At 41.1% G+C, this 23,148-nt stretch overlaps 1 protein-coding gene across 2 annotated transcripts in view; it reads right to left on the bottom strand.

Moving 5' to 3' along the window:
- Positions 1-6,677: 6,677 nt before the first annotated feature.
- The window catches only part of PLCXD2 (phosphatidylinositol specific phospholipase C X domain containing 2), a 52,308-nt gene continuing 35,837 nt past the window's right edge, over positions 6,678-23,148 (bottom strand). Inside the window, exons 3-5 of one of the 2 annotated variants that reach the window (XM_057301858.2) lie at positions 19,536-19,777; positions 13,376-13,448; positions 6,678-12,954 (exon numbers count right to left, since the gene is read on the bottom strand). In XM_057301858.2, coding sequence (XP_057157841.1) covers positions 12,880-12,954; positions 13,376-13,448; positions 19,536-19,777 — 390 coding nt within the window. In that variant the 3' untranslated portion in view covers positions 6,678-12,879. The remainder of the gene's footprint in view (positions 12,955-13,375; positions 13,449-19,535; positions 19,778-23,148) is intronic. The other variant, XM_057301857.2, reaches the window with a different exon arrangement.

Here is a 23,148-nt window from a genome sequence, read left to right as displayed (position 1 = left end):
TAACTTTATTCTTCCTCAAGAATCACTCAATAACTTGTTTCATAGTTATCATCTCCTTCTTCCCCATAGACCTCTAGTGATGAGGGAAGCTCCCTCCAAAGCCACAAGCTTTGTATATAGAGTGGCATTGGGATCAGGTTTGCATATTAGTTTTGTTCATGTTTGTTTATCATTGAGCTGGGGAAGGGGGTCATGGGATATTTACTATTCTCGGAAGGAGAAAAACTTACTTCTGGTGAGAAGAGAATCTGGACTATAGCTTCAGAGGAGCATTTCTTCTGTGTTGCCCATGCCTTTGCTACAGAGGGACTCAGGCCAGCAAAGGCTTTGGTGGTCCTCCTGATTCAGGGTAAGAAACAGCCTAGTCTCAGTAAATGATTGACCTGGCTGCCGATGTGATAAGCTTAGGTAAATAGGCTTGATTCTGCTCCAGTAATTTCAGGACTTTTAACTCTCTAGGTTCCAAAGCAGAAAAATATACGCGACTTCCTGGGAGAGCCTATCATATGAGGTTGACAGCCCTGTGAATGGACAGTATATTTCTCAGAATGTATTATTCTATACCATATACCACAATATATGTACACTGTCCTCTCTGGTATGTCTTGAAAATTGAAAAAAATTATGCAACGAAAATTCTGGAACAAAACCATGCTTGTGGAGTTACCACCAATGAAATCATTTTAATAAATCGCACATATAATTTGTTATAATGAAAAATTTTTTAAAAACCTTTCAAGTTTCTGAAATACGTACAGGAGCAACAACAATTTTCAGAAGAGATAGAAGACAGAAGGAAAATACAGCCTGCTTTCCAGAACAGGCTGATAGAAAAATGACTGAATTCAGACACACACCCAGGTCTACCATATCTCCTTCAGCAGGCCCTCCTCAGAGACACTCTGGTGACAAGGCTGTATATGGTGCTCATTTTGTGATTACGAGAGAAGGGCCAGTGACCAGAGAGATCACCTACCTTGTCTGCTGCTTTTCAATCCTGACTCTTCCCTCAGCTTCTTTCCTGACTCAGCAGGGATGGCCCATGGCTGTTCCAGTGATTGCTGAAGAGAGTGGGATGTTGGGAAGACACATTAACACAGGTTTCTCCTTTTCCCCAAGCATGAAGGTAAGGTTCCTTTCCACTTCCTTTCCTGCTCTCTCTGGCCTCTGCAGACTGTGGTCACAGGCAGCAACTTGCTTGCAGCCAGGTATATTGACAGATGTGAAGGAGGGAGTCTGCCCTGGCCTCAGCCGCCTGGTCTAGCCAATCATTACACACCAGGACAGACTGCTAGTCCTGCTTAAATCCAACCAGAGCTGCATGGAAAAATCAGATGGCAGGACTGTGGGGGGCAGAAAGCACAGTCTGATAGCCATTGGCTATCCAGAAAAGTGATTCCCTTGTAACTGCATCTGGGAAGTGGACAAGAGGCCCCGAGAATAGTTTATAGAGGAAACGAAATTTTTATTCCTTTAGATTTCAGCAATCTCGGAGGGAAATCTGGAAGTCACTTTATCAAATGTCCTATTTAATAGTGGAGTTTCTTCTATTAAATTCTTGTATGGTGAGAAGCATCTGGTAGTTTTTTAAATAAATATGGCTACCATTCATTGAGAGAGTATTATATGTTATGCATTTCATGAATATTACCACAAATCCTGATGGTAATGTTGAGATTTTATTTCTATTTTATGCACAAGGGAACAAAGGCTCAAAGGGGTAATGGTCATGCAACTAGTAGGTACTGAAGCCAAGATTTGAATCCAGATCTGTTCTAATACCTGCACCAGCATCAATAAGCCTTTCCGCATGTTCTGTGGTAGGTTGAATTATAGCCCCCCAAAAATGTCCACATCCTAATCTTCAGAACCTATGAGTATGTTATCTTACATGGTAAAAGGGACTTTGCAGATGTGGTCAAGTTAAGGATCTTCAGATGGGAGATTATCCTGGCTTATCCAGGTGGGCCCAGTGTAATCACAGGGGTCCTTATGAAAGGTCAGAATAAGAGAAAGAGATGTGATGGCCTATAATCCCAGCACTTCGGGAGGCCAAGGGGGGCAGATCACAAGGTCAGGAGATCGAGACCATCCTGGCTAACACAGTGAAACCCTGTCTCTACTAAAAATACAAAAAATTAGCTGGGCGTAGTGGCGGGCACCTGTATAGTCCCAGCTACTCGGGAGGCTGAGGCAGGAGAATGGCGTCAACCCAAGAGGCAGAGCTTGCAGTGAGCAGAGATCGCACCACTGCACTCCAGCCTGGGCAACAGAGCGAGACTCCGTCTCAAAAAAAAAAAAAAAAAAAAGAGAAAGAGATGTGATGACAGAAGCAGGGTAAGCGATTGATATGCTGCTGGCTTTGAAGGTAGAGGAAGGGGCCACAAACCAAGGAATGCAGGCCGCTTCTAGAAGCTGAAAAGGCAAGGAAGTGGATTCTACTCTAGGGCCTCTAGAAGGAGCATGGCCCCACTGACCATTTTAAACTTCTGACTCTAGACCTGCAAGGTAATACATTTGTACTGTTGTAATCTACCAAGTTTGTGGTAATTTTTTATAGGAACTATAGAAAATGAATACACATTTCCTCAGAAATACTCTTTATGATGGTGAGGTCACTGTCTCACTTAGTTTCCTATTCTATAAAGGAATACTCTTTATCAAGCTAAGCTCGACCTTCTTAAAATGGCCATTCATTGGTCCTAGCTCTTCCCCGCACATAAGGCACTCCGGGAGGCAGCTGGAAATGGTGGCAAACAGTACTGGGAAGGGAATCAGAATCTGGATTCTAGTCCTACCTCTGCCTTAGCCAGTCAGTTCTCTCTGGCTTTCAGTTTTCTCTCCTGTAACATTAATGCCTTGTACAAATGTTCTTTGATCCCTTCTATATCTAAAGCCATAATATTCTAAACTCAAGTCATGTAACAATTTAAAAATACTTGAGGATATCCCTGTCACCTTGCTCCAAATGTTTCCTGTTCCAACTACCCCAGTTTTCCATGTGACATGACTTCTGGACCCTTCCATCTCCAAACTGCTCTTCTCTATGAAGGCTCCAATTTAGCCATTTCCCTCTGAAATGTGGTGCCCAAGTCTTCACATAGTGCCCCTGCCATTTCTTGTCTGCTAGTGTGCCTGGTTCTGCTGGCTCCTCTGACCACACTCTCTTGCTGGATCTCATCTAACTATTCCTTAGGATCCTTTGAACTTGGCCTAGTCTGTTTCTTTTCAAGTTGTCTGATCTGACCTTACCTCTCGAAACAGAGCACCTATAGTGAACAATTCCACAAGAATCTTAGATTTTTTTTTATAGGAAGGACAAAGACTTGCCAGTGCTAGCCTAAATTAGTCAGCCTTGCTTGCTTAACAACATTTAAATGATAATGCATTCTCATAGGCCCTTGAAAGGCGGCGGTTTATCACATTTTAAGATCATAAATTCTTTGAGAATTTGATGCAAGTTATGGGTCCTCTACCAGAAAAAAGTGCACATACATCTAAAATTGTCTGTGTCATTTTGGGGCACTTCAGCCCCCCTGAAGTAGTTCACTACCCCTCTGATGTGTGGTAAGTTAGTTCTACACTCACAAGTTGTTGGTGGGGGAAGTTTTTACAAAAGGCAGCCTAACATTTTCTTCCAGATCTCCTTATACTTCATGGAGGTCCTAGAAACACCTCCTGGAACTGTATTGTGCAAATGCCCAGTGAGGATCAAGGTAGGAAAGTCTCCAGGCTAAAAAGTAGCTCAGTTCTCAGGTTAAACAAAAAAACAGCATTCAGTGGCCTCCTTTTACAAGAATATTGCTTCTTATGGCCTTTCTCTACAGGATAAATCCTATTCTTTAGATGCTTAGCTCCTTAGATTAAAGCCATCTGCCTGCCTAAGGCTTCTCTCAATTGCATGATGCTACTGGACAGAGGCTGACACTGCTGTGGCCTCCTCCCCACCCATGCTGTCCAAAAACACTGACTGCCCAGCTGTGAAAACACCCTGGTCTGACTAGTGCTTTTGTCTCACTGGCACTTGTCCAGGCCATCCCGGGTGAGGTTTGAGGCACATGGGCTTTGGCCACTGTCCCTCCCTTGCAACCTCCCACCCTCTCTGAGAATGAAAGGTTTCAAGTCTTAAAAATAATAACACTCCTTTGGTCATACCGAGTAGATTTGCAGAGGGATAAACACGATCACTTCTTGCTGACCAGGAAGAATTCCTTAGGAAAAAAAACACAACAAAAATCCAGGACATTCAGGCAACCTGACTTCAGGGATTAACAGAGAGGGAATTAGTTTCAAAGTTGAAGAAATGGAGTTTACTCTGCGTTTCTTGTTTGTCAAGCTCAGCCATAGGTGGGACTCAGTGACTCCATGACCTTTCTTTCCCTAGTTTAAACTGCTCTACAGGACAACATGGAGATAGATTATCTGAGCATGGACTTCCACAGGAAACATAAAGGAAGTTCCCTTATGAAAAAAACAGATAATTTTCTATTCCAAATAGCAGTTTCTTCATGTATTTAGTTACTAAGAAATGTTTAGGAAGAACAAAGTCAAACCCAGTTCTAAGCAAAAATGAGTGGTACAATAAACTGTATTTTTTTTTTTCAACCTGGAAAGGATCATAAACTTAGGTCATTCTCATAGCTTTTTCATAGTGGGCTCTTCAAAAAACTTAGATAAATTTATTTTGAAGGGGACTTTATATCACTATTGAAAACCTAGGACCGCCTGCTACAAACAGAAGGTAACCACAACGTAAACACAGTACGAACAAAATGAGATTAAATGTTAGCTAGACACTATTGCCTTTTTGGTTTTAGTTGACAGGCAAGGGATAGAGAGGTTTCATTATTAAACTGAGACTTCCCTCTTGACTAATCAGAACTGATTAAGTGATTAATGACATTAATGCTATTTAAGGATATGGCCATCTTCCACCTCACATCATCTTGCATACCACCTGTGGCATAAATGCTATGCTCTGAGTAATGCATTTTTGGTTCAATAACTCTCCAACTAGTTACACACCAAAATACATGTTTCTAAGTATTCCTCCTAAGATATGCCCTAAGATATAAAGAATCACAATCTTCAGGGATCAGGTACAGAAATATATATTAATATGAGTACCTCCAGATTAGGAAGCTTCCAGAGGTGGAAACCACCAATAGCCAAAGCCCAGGACTTTGTCTCTACTGCCTTCCTCACACCCACCCTGTTCTACTCTTTGCCCCTTACAACCATCCCCCTCTCACCTACACACACACAAACACACACACACCCAGAGAGAGAGAGAGAGAGAAAGAGAGACAGAGAGATGAATGACCAAGTCTAATCACTCAGCACCATCCAGCTGCCTTGACCTTCCACTGCAGAGCCTCAAGAATTTGCCACACAAAGGGATTTCACATTTTCTTTCACTGTCAAATTTATATTGACTTACCTCTCATTAATTAGTTCCTGCTAAATCATCTACCAATTAACACAAAGGTTAGCAATCATGTTGAAGTGATCGTTGGGTGCCATTTGAAGGAGGAGGGTGCAAAGTCCCTTATTACTAAGACTAAGAGCTACTATGGAGTATTTACTATGTGCCATGCTCTGTGCTAAAATGCTTCCTATGCATTTTCTTATTTTGTCTTCTCAATTACCCTTCATGGTTGGTATTTTTAGCCCTATCTTCTATGTAGGTAGAGACGTTAATTTGCCTAAGGTTACTCCGCCAGAGTATGGAGTTGAGATAGAAACCCAGGTCTGTGCACTTCTGAAATGCCTATACTTAACTTCTGTGCTAAATAGAATGTTCATAACCTTGTTGTAATATGATAAATTAATCTGTGAATAGATATAAAATAATTCACACATAATGTGAGAGCTCCATTGTTATAGAGGCAATGTTTAAACCCAAGTATATGTTCAGAAATTGAGGCAGGCCAGTGGTATCTTTGCAATTGCACCATGCAGGTTACACACGCTTTGCTTATGTTTGGACCCAGCCCTATCTACATCATGCAATTTATTATTAAAAACTGCACAGGAATGACTGTAAGTGGTAAAGCCAACCAGAGGACAGTATGGTAGATTTACTAAACAACAACTATAAATATAAGTTAAACATTCTGAATATGACTATGTTGTTAAATTGCTATGGTAACTTCGACACTTATAATTATTCTTAATTACCTGTTTAAACCTTTGACTCTATGAAATTAATGGTTACTTAGAATTAATTTGATCTCTGCTAAATTCATACAAAAAAGTCTCAACTGATTATTTTTTGTAGAGGATAAGGGAAACACAGAATTCACTTAAATTAAGTGGTCTTGGATATTCTATTAAAAATAATTAGAAATGAGGAAGATACTGGAATCTTCATTGCAGCAGAAACTGCAGGTCCACCCTTATTTAATCTTTGTATACACAAATATATTATCTCTGCATTGTTTTATTTCTGGGCATTTTAGCAATCACTCAAACTAATGTGGGTAGAGGTGGTGGTCAGGTGAATGTGGATGTCAATAAGAGCTGCTCTAAGCTTAGTGGAAATAACTGAAGCGCTAAGGATGAAGCTTGGAAAAGCATGGGGTCAAGGTTGTGTACACATTTCACGCACTGTTCAATCTTGGGGACTGCAAGCACATTTACTTAATCCAAATATGTGTCAGACATGCTCGAGAGGGTTTTTGTCCAATATTATATAACAAGATGTTTTATTGACACTGAGTTTATAACTCTTTAAGACAAAATTAGAAGTGGACCAATAACAAAATGTTCATCCAAACAAAGGAAAAATGCCTGCCAAAATTGTATATTTATTACTACGGTTAAGCCTATTTAGGTAGTTCAAATCAAATACAAGAGAACACATCAGGTCATCATATTTTTTTTTCACTGTTAAAATGAGGTATTCTGGCTTTACAATGTTGTAAGTTGAAGTAAGCAGTTTAATCAAAGTTACAAGAAAGAAGATGAGATATATACTTGGACAATTATTTCCTAGGGGTAAAAAGCCAAGTGAAATGTGTATGAATAAGATAATTAAGCCACAGAATACATTTCAGAATATCAAGAAGCTTATGTGCAAAATTTTAATTCTAACCTTAAAATTGGTATACTTTATTATTATTATCATTTTACTTAGCAAACAACATGCACCATACTGTAAAACGAGCAATACAGGACAAAATAGCATATCTATTAGAGCATTTATCAGGTTCACGTATCATCTGAATTGACCAAGACTTATTTTCACTATGACAATTTGTGTATTTTTCTAATTGCTCATCAGTGAGGTTAAGTAGTACAGTTGGCATATACACACAAAGAATGCATACACAATCTGTATTTAATACTTATTATTATATTGGGGTATAAGTTACTAAGTATAATAGCAGCAAGGTACCACTATTTCTAGAACATGTTCTAAGACTTATATTGAGACTGTAGATTCACGCCTGAAGTGTTATTAGTGCTATAAACTAATAACAAATGTAAAATTGCAAATGTACAGAGCTACCAAAGGCCTATTTGACTTTTCAAAGTGCTGTGCTTCTTGTTGGGCTTAATGTTTGTGAGCAAGCCCCTGCTATTTGAATTAAGTATTGGTCCCAAGTTCTGGGCTCCAATCAGGTATAGTTCTAATGATTGGATGTAGGTTGAGGGGTAGAATAATGCATTTGAAAAGAGTAAGAAGCAATAACCACTGTGATAAGAGTGTATTGGACATCACTGAACACATGTGCCTATCACTGTAAGCTTTGCCAGCATCCTGTGGTTAGCAATAATCAGCAGATGATGGAGAATGGCCAGGAGACAAAAGGAAAAAGTAGTATTCTATGAAGGAGACGGGAAGGAATGACACAGAATATGCCTCTAGACTGTTGATGGGCTTGCCTCGGCCAATGGTGAGCCTGAATTCCCCCCAAATGTAAGGGTAAATATTTATCTAAACTATTCGGCTTAGAAATGAGTTTGAAAAGTCCTAAAAAGTTTTGTTGGAGAATATAATAGAATACTATATCCACTGCAGGGTAGAAAGAATTTTCTTGAATTATTTGTATAGTGTCTAAGACTGTGATATTTTGAGAAAATCAATCGCATTTTGTGGTGTATTCTTCTGGGTTAGGGCCTGTTTAGGGTTATAGTGCTATTGGAGTCCTTGTTTCTAGAAGGAAACTGGGGAATCCAGAAGCTACGGAGAGCGTCCCTTGGGGTAGTAATGAGCTGTTTGGTATCATTTGAAATTAAGGGTAAAGTTTCTAGCTAAATTACTTATCACTCAAACAGTTCACTCTGTGTGTCCCAAGGCAATGGTTGTAAGTGACAACGCTATGGTGCCAAACACCAGGGAGCAGCCAGAGGCAGAGGGCCAAGATATCCTGGAACATTAGTGGAACTCAGAAGACAACCATGTTCTATGCTATGCAAAAGAAACTTCCTGTCAGTTTGGATATTTGATGCTATCATTTCTATTCACTTCCTCTTGGCATAACAAGTCTACTTAGCATGTATTGGGAAAGCCCACCTCTCAAGAGTCCACATACATGTTGGCAGATTTCTTTGAGCTCTACACATTTCATTATACGGATCATCAAAGGTGCCATTCCTAGATAAGTTCTGCCATCCTACATCACACTGTTGGGAAATAAGCCCAAGCAGCTTTTCCACCCAAGCCACAGAAGGAAGAATAGCATATCTGCACACCCCCTGAGTATAAGGCATTTAATCTAATCATTAGGGACCTTATGATTTGGGGAGCTAATCAACCAAGATTTGCAAATCAGTCAGCACTGAAGTAGCAGACAGCATCTTCAAAGATGAAGGAACCAAGAAAGATTTAGCACAGGATCACATGCTCAGCTAACGGAGCGGAGTCTCATGGCTGTGCTCCAATCATTAGCCCACTCTGTTTCTTAGAATCTAACAGTAAAAATTTGAAATTAGCTACTAAGAAACACCACACAAACTTCAACTGTGGCATGAACTAAATCTGCAGTATGGACTGGTTTCATGTAGCTCTTTCACTTCCCAGGAAGAAGTAGTTTCATTTCCATCTGAATTTCTTCTGTTGCTCCACCTTTAGCATTGTGCTAAGCCTCCTAGCTGGGAGGTAGTAATGTCTCATTGGGAAGCACTTTCTCATGGCAAGATTCTCAAAACGAGAGATGGAAAGTCCCGCCACACCATAAAACTGCACTTAATTCCAGAATACTCTACTACGTTGTCTTATTGAGAAGAAACAATTTTTTTGGATGAATATGAGATCATGTAAAAAGAACTAGGATTCCTAAGATGGATCATTACCTGGGCTCAGATTTTGTGCTTTTCTTTGAGTTTATAATAAAATCCTGGGACTGTGGCTTAACTGCTCTCAGTAATTCAGGGTTTAGATTCAGTGCTAAGGAAAATGACTAAAAGTAATTACTATTGAGTTTAATACAGCAAACACAAAAACTTTTTTTGGCATGACCCTCTTGGAGGTCTGCCACTAATTTAAAATTTAATCATCAATAACTTATTCCCTTCCATTAAGTCCATCTCGACCTCTCTCTCCAATCCTTCTGTATCCATGAAATCATGGTGGTATCTCTAAAAGGCTCAAAGTTCAAGCCTGTAAACACTACTCTAACCGAACTAAAACCTTTGATGGTCCCCTTTGCCACAAAGCCATGGAAATGTGGCTGTGTGGGAAATGGTCCAGGGAGCTCATGAATAGCTCAGTTATATTTCAGAATAAATATGACCTAAAATTCTGTGAAACTAAAGTCCTCTTTGGCTCAATCAAGTAGCTTCTTAGCTGATCTTGAAGTTAGTTCTGAGCAAGTATGAGAGCCTTGTTTTGATCTGAAAGGTCTCCAGAACTTGTGAGAATAAGTGATGTGGTTGGGTCACTATTTTATTGTTGGCAGTTGCAGAATGAGTCATGAACCTAAAATCTGTTTTCCCTCTGTCCCACATGCCTGAGTTCTCCTGTCTGGTCTCATGGTCAAGGAGCAGAAGGCACACATCCTTTACAATATGTTAAGCAACTTTTTCTTGAGGCAGAGATTCTGCTGATGCAAGGGTGTTTATCAAGGGAAAATTGTAAATAATCCTCCTATCTCCCAGAACTCTTGTGCAGACTTTCAAATTGCAAGCAAGGCTGGCAGCTCCAAGCAGCATGAAGGAGTGAGCACCTGCACGCACCACGCAGGGCAGGACTCCATGCATGCAACCTTGGTACAGTTTTCTGGGCTTTTGTGTCATGCTTGATGACATTTATCATGCAAACACTGAGGTGCACTTAAATGTTACAACCCAAGTGAAGTGCAACCATATATTTAAGAACTAAAGGACAAAATCATGTAAACATTTCAAGGAACAGTCAGCAGCCCTTGGGTGTTACTGGCATCCTGTGTAGATACTTGTCAACACACCTGGCCTCATAGCACCAAACAGCTGGACAAAGCCGAGGCTCAAATAAAACAGAGAACAGTAATTCTCCTCTTGCCTCCTTATCTCTTTGCCAAGTAACAAAGGGTAAAAAGTGGGGAAATGATGTAGCCCCTAGCAATTGACCAAAAATTAAAAACAAAAGCAAAATGAAATAACAACAAAAATAAAACCCTGAGGGTAGACCAGGGATTTCAGAGCTTGTCGTTAGCATTTAGCATCAGAATTGAAGGAAAGTTTAGAAAGCGAGAGAACACACTTACTTACTCTTATCCAGAGAAGGCCCTACAGAATTTAACATTATCCCAGAAAACCCTTTGGGGAGGGGTTCAAATGCAAAAAAAGGAAAGTTCAACCAGATTTTCCCAGAGGCATTTCTATTATGACCTCCTCAAGGGTGCAAGCTAAAAGCCAGGGCTTAAATTGTTTTACAGAACGTGTAGGGTGGAAGACCAAGAGTTGGGGGTGTGCATGTGCTTTTAGTACCTCACCTAGGACACCCCTCTCTGCAAGCAACATGCAAAATCCATCTATGGGCATCAAAAGACAGAAACAGGAAACTGCTGGAAGAAGAGTCTGACAATCTTTATAAATGCATACATCCATTCGGGACTCCATGTTTATATTTCCTTCTTAAGAATCCAGAAGCTGCCACTTCCTTAGGGATTCTCAGATGGTGCTGAGGAGCAACAAAGTGCACACATTTCCATGCCTAGTTTTCTTTCTAGAGCCTTTCTTTTCAACACTCTTCCGGAGGGTCTACTTATGAACTAATAGCTCTTCACGACCCATTTTATCTTCGTTCATGGGCATGACTTGGTAGTGACTTCTCAGATCTAGACCACATCCACACATGTATACTGTCCCCAGGAGGACTGGGGGAGCCAGGACATGAACAGCAGAGTCAGGAATCACTCACAGCCCTGAGATGCGTGGTCCTGTTCAGGAGAGAAAGACCATAGCAGCATCTATCCTGGGTAAGAAAAGTTCAGTAAGCTCCTGTGTGAGTGCTCTTGATGTAAGAAGCACGGCAGATATTTAATCTATAAATAAATAAATAAATAAATAAGTCAATCAAAACACAAGAGGGCTCTTTATAGATAAGCACCTCTTATCAATAAAAAAAAAATCCCCTCTTGAGTTTCAAAGCCCTCATGCAGTAGTGATTGGTAGGCTCAAAACAACCTGCAGAAAGTAGAATCATCAAGAGAAGGACTGGAAATGTTCCAACACTAGGTATTTCTCACTTGGTGACACACGAGTCATCCTAAATATCCCCGAGGTAGTCTTGTTTTCAAGGAGTTATAGAATGCCTCCAAATCCACTTGGAGCTTCCTCCTTTAATGCCATTGCACTTTCCCATGCATCCTGCGCCTGCTTCCATGGTGCCATGGATAAGGGGCCTTCCACTTAGCGTTGTGTCCCACAGCGCAGACCTGAGTCCTAGGCAGACAATAATAAAACGCAATTCCAAGATCAGGCTTGAAGACCCCACTCCAAAGAGGACTTTGCCAAAATGATGCAGGTGCTCTACCTGGCAGCCATTCTGGAAAAAGCTGTAGAATTAAATAAAAGATATCTGGCATGCAGCAAACATGCATATCTATCTCTTGTTGGGCCCCACGCTAAAAAGATCATTGTTCTTTTCACTTTTAAGAAGGGGCCAAAAGAAATAGAAAGGAATCCAAGTTTTAAAACTGGGAAGCATATTTCTGATACTAAGGGTAGTATGCACTGTTTATCTGAAGAATGAGGTGACCAGTTACCAGTATACGCTATGAAAGAACAGCTGTGTTTGAAACATCTTAGTGATAAATGAGTCCTACTCTCTCAGAAAAGTGGTGACATCCAACAATCCTAGAGAGACCTGGTGCTTGGCTCTTTTCCCCCTCAGAGCCCCTGGTTGATGTTAGATCCACCCCAGATGGTGGTCCACAGCTGCAAGAGCCAGTCTTTTTCACCAGGAATGTGTTTCTGGTTCAACTTTCTCACCGGCTCAAACACAACACCCCGGACGACAATAGGGAGCTGGGCCAATTAGGGGGACACTCAATACCCCAATGGGTCCTAGAGATCCTATTTCCAAATTCCATTCACCACCATAAGCCACTGGGGAAGTCCTGACCTTGGTCACATGAAGCATGCTTTCTTCCCTTGGACTTAAGTTTTAAAAAAAGTCTCATTTGGGAAAAATGCAATTAATAGCCCTGTAATTTTATCTAAATGGCCCTGTGAGGAAGGGAGAAAAAAAAGCCATCTTCCTCTTACTTCATCATCACTGCCCCAGGGGCCATCCTAACAGGACATCCTTTAGAACTCTACCCTGAATCAACAAATTCAACATTAAGGTTAAATTAAAAATTAAATCAGCATTTAGCCAGAGCTGTGTCCTCCTGTAGGAGGTCATTCAACTTGATGACAGTCGCAGCAAAGTCCACCAGGTCCACGAAGTCAGACGTGATGATGTTGACACCCATGGCTCCAGGCTTCTGAGTTTTCACCCAGTCCAGGATGGCAGGAAGATTCCTATACAGAGGAAAGTGTTGGAGGAAGAGAGTGGATACAGTACAGCTTAGAGGGTCTTCTCCAGACATGGACATAAAACATTTCCCTTAATATTACAAAAGTATGTTAATAAGAGCACAAGCTTTCAGAGGTATTTCCATTTAAGCTTTATATCTCCTTCAGGGATGAAGTAGTCTCTATTCCATTAGAAAATTACACTTTCCAGGGTTTCTCTGCTGGAAGAGGAGATTATTTGCTTCAAGCATCAAAGAGATACCATGTCAACAGGAACTTGAAAAACTAAGATCAGGCCCAGTGCGGTGGCTCACGCCTGTAATCCCGGCACTTTGGGAGGCTGAGGTGGGTGGATCACTTGAATCCAGGAGTTTGAGATCAGCCTGGGAAACATGGTGAAACCCTGTCTGTGAGGAGGGGTAATCACCTGAGCCTGGGAGGTTGAGGCTGCGGTGAGCCAAGAGCTGCACTCCAGTTTGGGTGACAGAGTGAGACTCTGTCTAAAAAAAAAGAAAAGAGAAAAAGAAAAACTAAGACCAAGAGCCTCAGCTTTAATGGGTTCTTTAATTTTTTTAAATCATGAAAATATTCAAACATATGGCAACGTTGAAAGAATTTTGCAGCAAATATATCCACCACCTAGATCCCACCATTAACTATACTTGCTTACCACATATCTATCCATCAATCTGTCACTATCCTTCCATCAATCCATCTTGTATTTTTGACATATTCCAACTGCAAGCATCTATACACATTCCCTAAGTACTTCAGCACGCATATGATTAACTGGAGTTCAATATCTGTTTTTAATTTGTTCTTCTTTTAACATAAAGTTTACGCTCAATAAAATTCACAAATCTTAATGGTACACTTGCCGAGTTTTGACAAATACGTACACATAATTCAAACTCATATCAAGGTCTAGAACATAACTGGTACTCCAGGAAGTTCCTGCAAGCCCCTTCCTCATCAACACCTGCCCCATCCTCCCAGAGGCAATAGCTATACTGATTTTTTTCCACTGTAGATTAGATTTGCCTGTTTTAAAACTTCATATAAGCCATGAAAAATGTATTATTTCACGTGAGTTTTCTTTCACTTGGCATAATTGTTCTGAAATTCATCCACGTTGCTGCATGTATCAGTGGTTTGTTGCCTTTTAAAATCAATGAAGAGAATTCCATTGTATGTATATACTGCAGTTTGCTTATCCATTTTCCTTCACTGGCAGGATGGACACTTGGGCTATTGCCAGTTTTTTGGATATTATGAGTAAAACTGTTATCTGTTCAATTCTTTTACTCATTTTTTCATTTTCTTTTAAAAAAATTGTTGAGTTGTAGAAGTTATTTATATAGCCTAGATACTGGTCTTCTGTCAGATATATTTTGTGAATATTTTCTCCTAGCCTATAGCTTGTCTGTCAGTTTTCTCAGTGACACATTTTCATGAGCCGAATTCCTTAATTTTTACGGATTCTAATTTGTCCATTTTTTTTTCTTTTATGGCTTCTGTGATCTAAGAACAACTTCAGTCCACTCCAAATTTACAAACATATCCTATGTTTTATTCTAAAAGCTTTATGGTTTTTAGCTTTTAGGTTTAGCTCTAAGAACCATCTCAAATTGATTTTTGTTTATGGTATAAAGTAGGAGGTCAAGGCTTACTTTTTTCATATGGATATACAGTTATTCGATCACTAAGTGTGGCTTCTTAATAGACCAATACTTAATCAGTTGTCTCACTAACAGTCTTTCAGTCTCATTTTATTAATCAAAGGCTTCCTAGGTGACAGCCAGTTATTTAGTGACATAAAGGAATAATGAAAATTCAATGTGATAATTTCTGCATTAATAGTAAGTGTAAACTACCACAGGCAGCATAGAGAAGAAAGCAATAAAGTGTACTCACAGTTTACATCATAGTAAAAACAGCTCAATACATACTCAGTAGGCTGAGAATGCTTTAAAGAAGACAGAAGAAACTCTCCCTTGATGCTGCCTGCCCTTCTTTCAGCACATATCTTGACTTCTCAGTTTTCCAGACAACCCCGTTCAGGCCTTGGTAGCATTTTGTCCTTCTCCTCTTTCTTTTTCTCTTACCATAACAACTATAATCAGTCCTGGGTCTCCTCCCTCTCTCAGTGGACTCTACAATCAGCCACGGGCTAAAACACATATCATCTATCTATCTATCTATCTATCTATCTATCTATCTATCTATCTATCATCTTATTTTTTTTTGAGACGGAGTCTTCCTCTGTCCCCCAGGCTGGAGTGCAGAGGCGCGATCTTGGCTCACTGCAAGCTCCGTCTCCCGGGTTCACGCCATTCTCCTGCCTCAGCCTCCCGAGTAGCTGGGACTACAGGCGCCCGCCATCACGCCCAGCTAATTTCTTTGTATTTTCAGTAGAGACGGGGTTTCACCGTGTTAGCCAGGATGGTCTCGATCTCCTGACCTGGTGATCCGCCCACCTCGGCCTCCCAAAGTGCTGAGATTACAGGCGTGAGCCACTGCGCCTGGCCTATATTTTTATATTAATAGCTGATTATGACTTAATAGATCACCCTCCCAGGGGTACTTCCATTTTGAACGGGGACTCCTGAAGAGTGATAATAATAATGCTTCATACAGATTTTTGGAGAATTAAACAAAATAATACATGTAAAGTGTTTAGAAGAGTTTCTGTGATATGGTAAGTCTGGTAAAAAAAAAAAAAAAGGTAAGGAATCATAACTGGAAGAGTATGAGGTAGAAATATTTGGTGGCTGGGAGTAAGAAACTACACCTTAAAGAGGTCACATCCTCCTGCTTACGTGACAACATGTTGTGGTTTGGAAGTGAGAAGCTGCAAATACAGACTTCCTTAAAGATAGACCAAGGATACACAAGGAACCACACCAAGGACACAGTAGTACTGAACCTGATAGATTCAAGACTTCATTTTAAAAGCCTGAGTCAGTGTTGAAGTATGAGGTGCAGGCGCCCTCTGCTGGTCATTACAGGGAAATGAGCCTTAAAGGCTTGTAACTCCAGTCACTGCCGCCAGAGCCTCCTCACCTTGGAGGATCCCTGGAGCCTGAGCAGAGAAATGCAGTGAAAGGTATGTACCTGTGGTTTCCAGTGACAAAGAGTTCTGTGTCAGCTTCGGGTAGCATGTGTCAACCTTCTCCAAGGCAAGGATCAAATAATTAGGATTAAGTACGAAGAAGGGGAAATGCAGAACCCACAGTGAAGAGGAGCTACTTTATTTTCTCAGCTCTTGGTATTTACCAGGACAAGGGATCTGTGCAAAAGGCTGAACCTGACAGTGCTGACAGGCCCATGAGGCAACAGTTCCCATGGATGGCAGAGCAGGAGGTTAAAAACTTCCCTTTGACCTTGGGGCCCAGCTGGGAACAAGGGTGGTCCATAGTGTTTCTGGGTGTCTTTACAAATAGGGATGGCATGTCTATTTTCTGCCAGCCACTGTGGCTGGCATTTTCATGTTAAGGCTACAATCTGATGAGGTATTATTAATCCTGTTTAACTGGTGAGAAAACCACAGCTCAGAGACCTCAGAAAACTTGTCCACGGCCACCCTGTTGCTCAGGGACTGCATTGGTTTGCTAGGGCTACCATAGCAAAACACCACATACTGGTTGGCTTAAATGACAGAAATGTATTTTCTCTTGTTTTAGAAGTTGGACATCCAAGATCAAAGTGTCATCAGATTTCATGTCTCCTGAGGCCTCTGTCCTTGGCTTGCAGACAGCCGCCTTCTTATTGCATTCTCACATGGCCTTTCCTCTGTGAACACATATCTGTGGTGTCTGTGTGTCTAAATTTCCTTTTCTTTTAAGGATACCAGCTAGATTGGATTAGGGCCCACCCTAATATCCTCGTTTTGACTTAATTACCTCTTTAAAGGCCGTATCTGCAAATGTACCCACATTCTGAGGTAACTGAGAGTTGGGACTTCAATATGTGAACTTGGGGATGGCGGGGATGGGACGGGGCACAACACAATGCACCCTGGAACAGGGAGCATGTCAGGCTGCACTCTCAGGCCTTCTGATTTCAGTCCATGTTCCCTTATAGAGTTCATGGATGCTCTGTCCTCAAGCTTAGGCAAAGCATTTTCATTTGATTTCAATGAGAGTGCCATGAACCTGAATTTCAGGTTTCTATAAGTCTGGGAGAAACCACCATGGAAATTAAGTCAAATGGCTATATTTCTTGTGGCTTCCTTCTACGGTGTTGAACCAAAATGAACAAGATCTTAGCTCCAAAGTTTATCGAAGAGTTAGGGGGTTAAATCCCTGCTGAGAAACCACCTCTACATTTGTAAGAAAATATACCCTGTCTTTTTTTTCTTGGTTTGAGCTGACCACCACTGCCAGCGACCGGTTGTTAGGACATACCCTCTAGGTGTTGGCACACAGGGGAAGGTCCTATGTTTGTTCAACAGCCCACAGGAAATGACAGCCACACTCTGCACTGGCCTTTTGGAACAAACTCAACCAGAGCTATATTTTCCTCCTTCAGTTGATGTGCAGGGCTAGGAATGCATGCATACTTGTAATATTCTTATGGCCGGCAGGGGGCGAGATGCCAAAGAAAGTATCTTTCCAAGCTTGGGGACATCAGCTTGCTGCTACCAGTAGTGCAAGGGCTCTGGCATAGTAGGATCCCTTGGCTTTGGGCGCATGCCAACATCATTATCTCTCATCATAAAGGAAAGAGCCAATGTTTCACTTGCAGCCAGATTAAAGTTTTAGGAATGTACAGATATGAAAAGCTTTGTGACATTGTGGGTTACCAGTTATAACCTGTGAGATATTACCAGATTCAGGTACTAATAAGACAACTGCAGGCCTGTGGAACAGAAAAGAATGATCACAAAAATATGCAGTATCCAAGTCAGTGTCCAACGCTGAAAAGGGCAGTGGTCTAACGATCAGAAGGCCAGAGTCTGAGAGGTATTCTTGACTTTTACTAGCTGTATGGATTGGGGTCACTTAAGCTCCCTGAATCCCATCTAAAGAGGGGATGATAATATGCTGTAGACAATGTGCCATCCTAGAGGCTGACTTGATTTAAGAATCAAATGAAATCATCTGCAAAAAGCCATTTGATATTCAGAATATGGTATACAGATATAACTTATCCTTAGTTTTTTAAATACTCCCTCTCCCTTATTAGTATGGCTGTCTGCACAGACTTCTTCACAGTGGTATTTCACATTGCTTTATAGAAATTTTCATGCCAGTTTCTGCTGCTAGACTGTGAGTTCCTTGACAGCAGACAGTATAATATTCACCTTGAATCTTTGTACCTAGCTCTTCCTAGGTACTCAATGTTTGTTGAATGAATATATAAATAATGTTGATCTACAAATATACCAGAGGCATGAGGAAAACAGTGTGGATACACAAACATATTATTAAAACAATAAAGCTTCTAATTCGGGATCTTTCAAAGAGATATAGTGCTGGTTTATAAAATTCACTTTTCCAAGTTCAGCATAATGAATTCAGTCAAGACTTAGTAGAGCCACACAGAAAAGACTTTCTGGTTTTGTCCATGGTTGACATAATCAGGAGCTCTCACCAAGAAAGAAAAATCTAGTCCTGCTATCTAAACTCCTGCTAGGTGAACTCCTGTTATCTGAACTCATGTTACCTAAACTCAGGACCAAATAAATAGAAACATGTTTTTGGATGAATCTTTCATTATCTGAACTCTGCTCGTCAACCTGAAACTCAGGGACCAAACTGATTCTTGTAAATATCTTTGCTACCCAAATGTATTAGCTTCCTTAGCTTGGATTGCAAGGGATTCCCTGTTATCCAAATGTATTTATAACATTCCTTTTATACATATACATATACATATACACATACACATGTACAGGTACATAGACACATACATACACACACTCACATATATGTGCGTGCACACACACAAACACGCATACAAATAAACCATCCTTTTTCTTGAGAACATCTATCATTCATTGGTGTCCAGGATAAGGAACACCATCTGATACAAAATTACTGAAGCTTCTGCTATCTAATTGTACAGCCAGGCTCAATTCTGCCCTGAGGAAGTATTTGAAGCTACAGCATGGGCATAGTGGGTGGCATCCTAAGCTGCTTCTTCAGTGACTCATGGTCACCATGGAAAGGAGAACAAATTCTTGAAGGGCCAGCTCTGAATCCTTAGCACCTAGGACAGCAGCCTATATTGAATGCTTCTTAAATGAGTGCCTGGGTCAGCTGCGAGGCACAGGCAGGACCCCATGTGGCCAGGTGCCAGGAATGAACAGACATGGTGTTGGCTCAATGTGCTTTGCCTTATAGCAAAATTTAGAGAGTACAGTATTTATGGTATGATGTGTACTTATGAACAAAGTGTTTAGAGAGCCTTTGTTAATACAATCCACCTCAACTGCATGGTTTTCTCGAATACAAAGTTTTTTGCTTGTTTTGTTGTTTTTCTAAATCCTCAGACTACATGGCTTTACTGCGATTTACTCAGAATAGAATCAACATAAATATTTTTTAAAAAGCTTTCCTTGTGGGGTGGAAGCAAATTCTTACCTATGAACCAGCGTGTTCTTGAGGCCCCCAACCAAGCCCCGGGCAATGGTCTTCACTCTGGGGGTGAGGATCGCTTGGGAGACGTGGAAGGAGCCCCGTGAGGCCCGCTCACTCAGAGTGGTCTCCAAGAAGAGGATTAGTTTGCGCACACTTGTGGTGTTTGCCCAGGGCGCTGGAATCTTCTTTCCTGGCCACAGGAAGGGGTACTGCTTGTAGAAGGGACAGTGGTAGAAAATAAGAACCTGAAATATTCAAAACACAAAAAGGAGAGCAATCCATAAAAATGCTGAATGTTAACTCCTTCGTTTTATACGGACTGCTAGGAAAAAGGCAAGAAAATATAATCATATGTGGAAAGTCAAGAACTGTTTATATTAATATATATTTTTAGGAAATCAGCAAAGATTTACAGAGCACTTGCCATATGTCTGACTCAAAAATTCTTAATTTTGTTGGCATAAATACCTTTGGAAGTATATTAAAATCATGGACCCCCTTCTCAGAATTACATGTTAAATGAATGCATACCATATACAGGATTACAAAGAAAATCTATGATATGGAAATATAGCAATCAATATATTAAATAAGTTTGTAATAAATTAATGTATGTGCTGCATGATAAATGCATTCAATAAAAATATTTTGTTGTAAGTCTAATAAGTCCCATAACTGTGATTTAGGGATAAGCATAAGTGGTATCTCAGATATCTACGATAACCAAAATGTGAGATGGACGCATCTAGGGAGATAAAAATCAGGCAGGGCTAAGATTGTTGTGGGTCACCGCCTGCCCTCATAATCTATGGGTATACTAATTTTCAGTTCAATTTTAGTAAAAATGAATATGTAATTTTTTTCCCATCCAAATTTAAAGACTTCTTAAATTCTACCCTCATATCCCTCTGGGGAAGCTTTGGACCTCAGGCTGAGAACTCTTAGGCTGAGCAGCAAGCACTGTCTAGAAGTTATGTCTCCTGTAATTACAAAACTGACAGCTTTTGGAGTTGAAATAAAAACACTGAACTAATTTGTGGGTAAATAGACTTTCAATCATGTGTGCTGGCTCTGCCTGGAACTGCCCTTCCCAGGAGAGTGGGGAGTGTGCCACTTGAGTCAGGGGAGACTTTGCAGAGGCAACTGGCCTCCACAGGGACCGCTCAGGATGGTGGTGATGTTGAAAATAATTAGCAAGCTACATCCACAGCATTAATTAGTTTCTGGGAGGCAGCTGTGGGATAGGAAACTGCTATTTTGATCGTCCCAATTCAGAGCTCTGCTGTGAAGGTTTCTAAAGGAATATATTTTTCCCTGTCCCAGGCACTAGTAATCTTTTCCTGGAGGAATGCCCTGCACATGCTCACGAGGCCTGGACTGCCATCCCCGGATAGTTGGCCACAGAGGGTAATCCTCCCGGCACCCAAGAACAAGAGCTCTGGATGTCAGCCTCATTTCCGGTGTGCATTTAGCTCGTGACTAAGGTGCCTGACTAACTGCTCCCCAAGGCCCAGAGCTGGGGAGCACCAGGCTGGTTGCACTGAACCGGGTAACGGCTGTTCTTGTTGTTTCTAATGGTTTTGAGTAATGTCTGACTGACTGCTAATGACGTCTGTGGTAAACGGGTGTGTTAATGAGGTTAATCACAGGCTCATGATAAGCAGATTGCCTGGGGGAAGGGGAGGATTTCCTTGTAGAGGTGTAATTGGCCAGGTGGTAAGCCTGGGGGCTGTGAGGAAAGCCGTCCTGTGCAGTGGACCGTGGGAGAGGTGGGAGGCGGTGCAGCCCTGTGACAGGACCTGCCAGACACATCTTGGGCCTGCCCCTGGGCCACATTTCAGGGAACGAGAGGACTGTGCCATTCTTTACTCTGCCTTGGAAAAAGTGCATTAAGTACAAATTATCCGAAAGGGTCTTTATGCCTTTCTTCAAGAGCCTTCTTGAGCAATCTGACCCTAAAGGTTACAGGGAGAATTTCTGTTTACAGGGGGAGGCTGGCCTTGCAAACCAACTCCCACTGTACAGGGATCTAGGTGCAGCAACTCTCACTCAGGGCCTGTGTTTTGCATCTGCCTCCCTCTCCCCCCCACCTCTGTCTGCTGTGTTTTTCTCTGAAATACTCTCCTCTCTATCTCAGTGGTTCATGTTCAGTTTTTCTCTTGAGACTCAGATTAAAAGTCTCATTTCCTTCAAGAATGATTCCTTGATGGACCTCCTCTTATTCTGGTCATTCTTTTACTTGGAGCCTCTGGGATACAGACTTAATGCTACGTTCTACTTTTCAACTGATTTATTACAAAATCCCCTTCTTCATATAGTACAGAACATTTGAGGCACTTTTATCATGCAATTGTCTATCAGTTGTTTCGTATTCCCTAGTGTTATGTACTCTTACCATTTTATTAAGATCCTAAATACTTCCAAGATGTAGATTAAATCTCTAACTCATTGTACCCTCAAAACCCATAGCCACTAATGTACAAATAAATATATACCTATGGCTATGATGTAATTGCATGTTAAGTAAATGAAATTTGACTGAATGGTAGCATACTTCTTTCAACTAAATTGTAGTAATAAAACACACAGGGGCTTACATGTGAGGCAGCTCATTACATGAAAAATATTTAAAGTTTAACTCTGCCCTGGCAGTAGCAGGGATGACTGGTGCCTCTGTTTGAAATCTCTTTGTTTAGCTTTATTTTATTTTATTTATTTATTTTTTTGAGACAGAGTTTCACTCTGGTTAGCCAGGCTGGAGGGCAATGGCACGATCTCAGCTCCCTGAAACCTCTGCCTCCTGGGTTCAAGCGATTCTCTTGTCTCTGCCTGCCGAGTAGCTGTGATTACAGGCGTGTGCCACCATGCCCAGCTAATTTTTGTATTTTTAGTAGAGATGGGGTTTCACCATGTTGGCCAGGCTTCTTTTGAACTCCTGATCTCAGATGATCAGCCTCGGCCTCCCAAAGTGCTGGGATTACAGGCATGAACCACCGCGCCCAGCCTGTTTAGCTTTCAAGAAATGTGGCAGGAAAAACATGGGAAAGAAGGGAGCACAGGGGTATCTTAGGATTTAAACTGATGATGCTCTCCCTTTTTCTGAGATATCATCACAGTCTCTTTCCTTCATAACTTTAGAAGTATTTGTAGTTGGATAATACAGTTAAATTAGCCCATGCTTAAAAAACTATGATAGATCATCACTGTACTGTTAGAAATTCACTGCCTACACTATTCTTTATTCCTGAAGATACCCCTTACTCCTGCAGATTTGTAAGCAGTTTAGTATGCAATATGTCAACCCATCTCAATCCTGGCTGTGTATAAAATTATATCTGTACTCAAATTTAACCGAATCCCCAAATTCCAAAGCTCTCCATCACTTTCTCCCATTCTGCTAATTCTCTGAGATCTTCTGATAATAGGGGCTCATTAATAAAAGCAAAGTATTTCATTAGCCTAATATACAACACCAGTTGTGAAAAACACCCATGTGCCTAAATACCCCTCAGAGAGCATGAGAAGCTGTAGGAACTCTGGAAAGCCAGAAAGCCTGCGACTGAATCCTGGTTCTCACTAACTAGGATTTTAAAATTTGCCCAGGTTTCTCTTGGGT

This window comes from Pan paniscus, chromosome 2 (assembly GCF_029289425.2).
Source record: "Pan paniscus chromosome 2, NHGRI_mPanPan1-v2.0_pri, whole genome shotgun sequence".
Classification (NCBI taxonomy): Eukaryota; Metazoa; Chordata; class Mammalia; order Primates; family Hominidae; genus Pan; species Pan paniscus.
Note: the sequence above shows the minus strand (reverse complement) of the source record. Positions and strands in the feature narration are given on the sequence as shown.